The sequence below is a fragment of the Anguilla anguilla genome, chromosome 2 (genome assembly GCF_013347855.1).
Source record: "Anguilla anguilla isolate fAngAng1 chromosome 2, fAngAng1.pri, whole genome shotgun sequence".
In the NCBI taxonomy this organism is placed as follows: Eukaryota; Metazoa; Chordata; class Actinopteri; order Anguilliformes; family Anguillidae; genus Anguilla; species Anguilla anguilla.
In genome coordinates this window covers 65,304,573-65,312,389 of record NC_049202.1, presented here as the reverse complement: position 1 = coordinate 65,312,389, position 7,817 = coordinate 65,304,573, and the positions used below count along the sequence as shown (strand labels likewise).

Here is a 7,817-nt window from a genome sequence, read left to right as displayed (position 1 = left end):
CCAGCCCAGGACCGCCACATCCAACATCATCTGTGGGATCGTCTGAGGCCATCCGCACGGACAGCTGATGAAAAAGTTGGTTTACACAACCGTAAAATTTCTGCACACACTGTCAGAAAGTGCCTCATGGAAGCTCATCTGCGTGCTCAACATCCTCACCAGGATCTTGATTTGTCTGCAGTTCGGCGTCACAATCGACGTGAGTGGGCAAGAGCTTGATCAATTAAATGCGAAGGAGATGTGTTGCATTGCATGAGGCAAATGGTGGTCACACAAGATACTGATCGATATTCTGTTCATTTCATGGTGTCTTCTTTTTTGGGGAATCTGTGACTAACAAATGCATATCTGTATCCCCAATCACATGAAATGAATAGATAAGTGCTTAATGAATCTATTTCAGTTGACTGATTTACGTTTATTACCTTTGAACTCAATAAAATCTCCGAAATTGATAAGTGTTGCATTTATACTTTTGTTCAGTATGGGTTGTTTGCTCGCTTGCATGACAAATGGTAGAAAGAGGACTTATTAGATTTACGGCAGCCTACACCTTTTAGCATATTGCTGCCATCCTCCGTTCAACCAGGGTATTGCACTTTGCCCTCAATACTAGGCCTTGTAGCCTGACCTGTTGCGCAAATAAAATTTCAACAAAACAGGTTTTCATCGTACAAGAATGCCATGTTACTCACACATACAGATTCTGTGGGATGGCCTTCAATCTCTGTGGGAGTGAGCATGATGATGTCACCCAGAAATGTGAAAAGGCTTGATACACTGAATCTTTTGCTGGGAGACGGCGAGGAGCTCCGTTTGAAGTCGCTTCGCTTGTCTCCTCAGCGTATCAAGCGTTGAGCTTAATTTATTATTTATTCATGCACAGTCCAGGCCTTCAGACAAACAAATAATTTAGAGCGTAACCACAGAATGTGAAGCTCTGTATCATCTTTAAAATATTGTTTTATTAAAACCCTTTGTGACACAATGCAGAAAAAATTTGATAATTTTGAAGCAGATTACCTTCTATGTGTTGTTGGGCAAGGGATCACAAACCTGGTACTGGGGAATTCCCACGTATTCTGGCTTTGTTTCTCTTGAATAAGTATGGTTACTGAAAATGTTTAAGTTCCATAATTTTGTATTTAAAAGTTCGGTCAATAAATAAATCATTTTTAAATGTAATTGCTTTCAAAAGGAGTAATTTAACAAAACACATTTCCTAAAATGCAATCATCACATGTCTGAGAACTAATCGGGATGATTAAAAGTCTTTAAATGAATGCGGAATATTCATTCATTAAAACCTGAATATCTGTTTCTGACAATGTGGTATAAAGTGGGTAAATCATTCTTCATTAAACATTAGAAGTATCTAATTAAAATATTTAACAGCTCATTAAACTTCAGGAAATGCAATTATACACAGGGGTCCCCTAGGACCAAGTTTGGGTACTACTGTTCTTGGGTAGTGTTCGACAGATTTGTTAAGGAAAAAGCTGAATCTGTAATGTGCCTGTGCTTGCAGTGGTGCTGCCACTGGGTGGCAGCAGAGGAGATTCTCCTCGCTCTCTCATTCCCTGCTAATTGCTGATTCGGGCCACCTGGAGTCTACCCTTTATAGGGACCTCACTCCCTCTGCTCGGTGCTCTTGCATTTTACAAGCAGCCGGTAACGCTCTGGGTATTTCGAGCGCTAGATGTGACTTACTCGATGGCTATCTGGTACGGGAGCTAAACACGTAGCAACCGGGGCACTTGAGAGTTGTCACTTTTCATAGAAGGTATTTGTGGATAGAGTTATCTCCAGCTAGATTCAGGCTTGAGCTGAGAGATCTTACTTACCTAGGCGTGTGTTGTTTTTGGTTCTCAGTCAAGAGACTTTCGTCCTGTTTTTGAAGATTGCCTTTTGTTTGGCCTTTTGCCAGGGTGTATTCCCCTTTTTCCTTACTCCTACCTCGCTCAGTGGTTGACTGCTGTTCGCAGTCAGCTTTTAGTCTCCCCATTGATTTATTTTCCGCTTCTGACGTTGCTCGCCAGCCCCAACCTTACAGAATCATGAAAAGCATTCACCAGAAGAGGACATAACAGCACAAAAGGCTATAGCATGTACTGAAATCAGCAATATTTATTTAACAGACCAGTGCATTGACTAAATAACATTAAATATACTTCATATGCTTTTATGCTTTAATATGTTTGCTAGGCTGTGTACATTTGCAGTCAGTATGAATCCACTATGTTTTGTATTTTTCTGAATTCTTTGTGTTTCCGTTACATTTGTACCCATGTTATGCTCATTTCAGTGTGAACCAACTTTTATTTATTTTATTTATTTAACTTTTGTTTATTCACAGGGACATTGAGCAGTCATGTTAACCATCTTAGGTGTATTTATGATCCAAGGTAAAAGCAAGGCTAAAAAGGTGGGTCTTGAGTTTTCCTTAAAGTAGGTTTGTATTGTAGGTTTTAGTCCTGGACTTAGGAATTATTAACAGGAGTCAGAAGATCTGAGGGCTTTGCTCAGAACAAATTTAGGAAGCAGATCAGTAATATATTCAGGGACAAGTCCATGGGCAGATTTAAAAATGAATAAAGGAATCTTAAAATCAGTTCTAAAATTAACAAGTAACCAGTGTAAGTGTCTTTAAAAAAGGTGTAATGTGAATTTTCTTTCCGGTTTTAGTTAAGACTCAAGCAACAGCATTCTGAATGATGTGTAACTGACCTAATGCCTTTTTAGGAAGCCCAGAGAATAGTGTGTTACAGTAGTCAAAACCGCTAGTATCAAAAACATGCAATATCGTCTCTGTTTTACATTGAGTGAGAACAGGTCTGACTTTAGCAATGTTTCTCAAGTGGTAAAAGAAAGTTTTGGTCACATTCTGAATATGTGGCTCAAAACACAGATCACTGTCAAAGATAACACCTAGGTTTTTAGCGTGCGTTTTGATGTTTTATCATAATGGCTTAAATTATGACATTATTTTCTTGGGTCCAAATGTCAATATTTCAGTTTTGTCCTTGTTTAACTGAAGGACGTTATGTGCCCTCTAAGCATTAATGTCCGTGATAGAGCTGGTTAGTCTACCAATCACAGCTGAGTCATCGGGCATGACAGAGATATAAAGTTGGATACCATCAGCATAGAAATGGAAGCTGGTGCCATGTTTACAAATGATGGTCCCTAGTGAGAGCATCTACAGGCTGAAAATAATGGGGCCTAATATTGAACCTTGAGACACACCACATGTAATTCTAAAATGGGAATTTTGACCAGATTCATGGCACGACCTCCCCTGTGTGCCCTTGTATCACTCCTGGTTAGCCTACGGTTAACGGCATTTGGAAGAGAAGGACGTCTAACAGAGACAAAAACTGGGATATGACAGGAGTTAACTAGCTCCAATTGGTCACAGATGATGAGGACCAAATTGTGGCGGTATAAGAGAGTCATTTGTGTGAGGCGGAATTAATTGAATAAAAATTGTTTGCTGTTAAATCGCGAGCACCCCATGTTTTGAAAAATGTATACGTGCTCCCAGAAGAGATTAAAATTCTCAATAAAAATGATAAAAATAACAAATAGCTGCATAATAAATAAATAACTTGTTATGAGAGCTGCATACAGTTTGTTGCCTCGTGTGGAGACTAAGAATTCTACTCCTCATCCAAGAGAGGTAATTGTACCCGAAATAAAAATGGGTTTAACACAGTCCTTAAGAAGGCTAATGAAATTTAGGTCGAGTTACTAAGCACACTAATTAATAACCAAATAAAACCAAAGTACGATGTTACATTCATACCACCTAATTGGTGTTACTGTAACAGAGGTACGGTATAACAGTAACAGTAAATGAAAATGGCTTATGATGTGTGTATGCGGGTTTATTTATTATAATTTTTTTTTATTTTGCACATACAAATGTTAATCAAGGAAGTGCATTTACAATGGTAATGTGAGACCAGCCCCATCCTCAGATTATGAAGCACGGGGCTTTATATTTGAAAAAACACTGCGTAAACGTTGACGCACTACCAAGTTGGTAACTTACCGTAAAGTGAGTTCTGGTAACGTCCAAATCGATGAGGAAAGCTGCTTTTGTTTAATTTCTTAACACCCAGGTAAGCTTTTACAAAGCAAACGGCCTACCATACAGACCAATCTGTTTGTGCTTATTATGAATGCCCGTGATCAGGTGGCTGTTTCTTTTCCTAATCACTTGGAGCACTCAGAGGATGAGGCTATGTCAACGTAGCAAGCAAATTAGCTGTACACATTTAACATACATCACTGAATTAATTTAAAACGTCAGACACGTTGATGAGTAAAATTAACATTTTTAATGAATATTACACACATTTATGGTGTATGATATGATTTATTGTAAATAAAAATAAAGCTTTATACCTGAAAATTACTCCAGTTTTTACTTAGCTTTCTCAAAAAACAGTTTATTGGAAATATATCCCGCAAAGATTATCACATTGCTCTGTTCCTTTTGTAGGGTGGTAGAGGACTGTATCGCACATGTACAAACCTGAAATGGCTACGATAGCTGCATTGTAAATTACGTTTACATACATAACGTGTTACATTTATTCAGTGTTACATTTATGGTGACTCTCTCATACCTCAAATAAAAGGAATTGGCCTTTTCGGTTTATTTGCAAATAACTGAAATGCAAAAAACCCCAAATATTTTGAATGAAAATGATTTGATTAGTATCTGTATTTGACCCAGGTCTGTAAAGCACGGGAATAAAGCTTGCATCATTCCGTAAATTTTCCCAATTCACTTTTGAGCCTCATCACCGCCTCCTCGTTAAGTTCTATTGATATGCTATTACAGTTAAGCATTTGCCTATATTAAAATTCCATAGTACGATTAGCTGAAAGGTGAAAACATTCTTAAATGAGCTTTAAAATAATAATAATAATAATAATAATAATAATAATGATAATAATAATAATATTTTTTAATGTTAAAACTTTGGCCATGCACATAACTAGTTTTAACAAGCCTAGAGTAGTTTTTTTCAGCAAAATAACGAGCAGCATTTCGGCCTGCTCCTATCAAAACAATTATTTTGCAGCTTATTCGAAAATAAAATGTGTACATTCTGGTCAGCTTATAACTAAGTAATGCAAAATTATGAAATAATCATTTATAAAACCATGTGGAAAGAGGGCATCCAAAAGGGCCCAGAATTATAACCTAGAAAGTGGTAGATATTCTACTTATCTTAATAGATGCTAAATAATAATGGCACCAGAGAGAAATCTGACTACAAGAAGACAGTCTTCTAGGTCTACATGCAGCTATTTATAATGCATTTGAACACATTTCACCAATTTCAACTTAAAATGCGTTGCAAAGAGCTGCATTTAGGCCAATTTATAAGTCAGTATTTGGCTGTGCATTATCATTTTTGCCTTCTAAAAGAATTTAATTCTCTATTTGCTTGCAGAATGTTAGCATTGCGTATGGGAGTAAACATACAAAATGTATGATGATTAAATACCTAAGGGTTAATGCTTTTTGCAGAGATATATAGTCATATAGATTGTTGTCCCATCCCTAATTAGCCTACAGTTAAACCAAACACAAATTGCAGGTTATTTTATCTGTCAAACATATTTCTTGCAAACATATCCAAACCATTAGCCTCTCAGTCAAATGTTCTTTTTTGGTTAATGACTCTATTTAGAAGCAACCTAATACAGACCAGATACGTGGGTGCGGCTCATGTGCTTACATCATGCGACTCTTCGGAAGGGCTTTGGCAGCAGCTGCTGGGGAGGTTGGCGAGGCAGGGGGGCCGCTTCATCTTGGACATGTACAGCAGGGGTTCGATACTGGAGCTCAGGTCCATGATGGAGTAGACAGTAATGCTGATCTGACACTTGAATTCCACGAAGCTGTAGTAGGCTGTGAAAGGAAAAAGAGCCACTGGGGGCAGGTAGTTAAAGACGATGATGGCCAGGGTGATGACCACTGTTCTGAAGGCTTTCTTCTTCATGGGGTGCATCTTCTCTTTGCCCATGACCGACTTCCTCAGAATCCAGATGATCGAGAAGTTACAGAAGACCATGATGATGAAGGCAGTCAGGATCAGCCCAGTGAAGACATTGACCGCGCTGTCCGCCCCTGCGATGGACTTGGTGAGGGCATAGGCCAGCATGAGCCCCCACACAAGCATGATTACGGCCACCCTGATCTTGTTGTCCCTGATGCCGGTAAACACAATGGGGTGGACCACAGCCATGTAGCGGTCCAGGCAAATGCAAGTGAGGAAGAGCGGGGTGGTGTCCTTGATCCCGTAGGCGAAGCGCTGGAAGTACCATATATGCTTGTCGCTGAGCAATAGGCGGTTTACCAGATCAATGGGGGTCATCAGGCAGAAGTAGGCATCGGAGATGGCCAGGTTGAAGATGAAGATGTCGGAGGTGGAGGAGTCACTCTTCTTCTTGGCCATCTGCCACATTGCAATGATGTTGGCAGGAAAGCCCACCACCAGGTTAAAGACCTTGACTAGGTAGTAGAACACAAACCCACCAGGCACCTCTTTGCACACGTCTAACTCGTACCAGGGCGGGAGACCGGAGTCCGAAGAGGTGTGGTTGAGTGGTAGGATGGAGTTGATTACAGAGGTGTTCATAGTGGTTTTGGGTTTAATTAACTGAGCAGAATTGAGTCTTAATGCTGCCCCTTTTACGGATCCTTACAAAGGAGTGGGAAAATCAGAGACATGATCATGCCACTTAAAATGTCTTCACAGCCAAATGATATAATTCATATATTTCTACTGATTACAACAGTTAGAATTATTTTTCCATCATGCATTACTAAAAGTGTGTACTGGTGCCTAATGGCAATTAACCTGTAGCCAATATTATGTGTCTGAAATCAAGCAAATCAAGCTAAAGATGCACCTATGCACTTGTTGTACGTCGCTCTGGATAAGAGCGTCTGCTAAATGCCTATAATGTAATGTAATAATGTAATGTAATGTAAAGAAATTACACATTTCTATGGAGCCTGGCACAATACTATAGTATGGTGGTCCTATAGAAAAATCTTTGTTTTTTGGGAACACTGCCTCCGATGTAGGAAACCTACCTCAGGTGAACATAGGAAACTAGCTGCTCCTTGGACGCTTCCCAGGGTGGGGGTGGTTTATCTTGAATGGAGGCAGTTTCCCAGGGCAGAAGAAACTCTCACAGAGAACCAATTTCACAGCATGGAGGCAACTCTCAGAACGAGAAGCTCATGTTCGTAAGGCAGAGGCAATGTTCCCAGAAAACAGGGATAGCCCTTTGTGACCACCATATTATAGTCCCCAGAAGTATTTCACTCATAATATGATATAAACTATCCAAACTGAACACACCTTGAGGCATGAAAAATCAGGTTGAAGAAGTGTAGTCTGAAAGAAAGAATGAGGAACTCACCTGAGAAACTGCACTGACTCCACACAGTTTCTTCAAGTTCAGAGCCCAGTAGGCTACTGTATCTTCGTATTGTGTCCAGAAGGGTTATGTTTTTCTCAATATAGTTCTTGTTCATGTAAATATATATAAATGTACTCCAGTGTGAATTACATAAACAGTTTTAGGCTGTAGCCAATCAGGAGGTCTATTGAGCGGGCAATGAATTGTTGTCCACATGATAGCACTTGTTGAAACTGTAGAATACCATGTCACCATTGGTTGATATTTGTGGTTGGGTGGGTGTGGAAGGGGAATGTTATAAGGAGGGTTGGATTGGAGGGGTGTGTTTGCGTTTTGTGACAATTAGATATGCTGTAAAACCA

At 39.5% G+C, this 7,817-nt stretch overlaps 1 protein-coding gene across 1 annotated transcript; it reads right to left on the bottom strand.

Moving 5' to 3' along the window:
* Window positions 1-5,544: 5,544 nt before the first annotated feature.
* LOC118221875 (P2Y purinoceptor 1-like) lies at window positions 5,545-7,526 on the bottom strand. Its single transcript, XM_035407308.1, has 2 exons — window positions 7,456-7,526; window positions 5,545-6,724 (listed from the first exon to the last, which is right to left on the bottom strand). The coding sequence occupies exon 2, from the start codon at window positions 6,660-6,662 to the stop codon at window positions 5,748-5,750; it is 915 nt and encodes a 304-aa protein (XP_035263199.1). The 5' UTR covers window positions 6,663-6,724; window positions 7,456-7,526; the 3' UTR covers window positions 5,545-5,747.
* Between the last annotated feature and the right edge of the window lie 291 nt (window positions 7,527-7,817).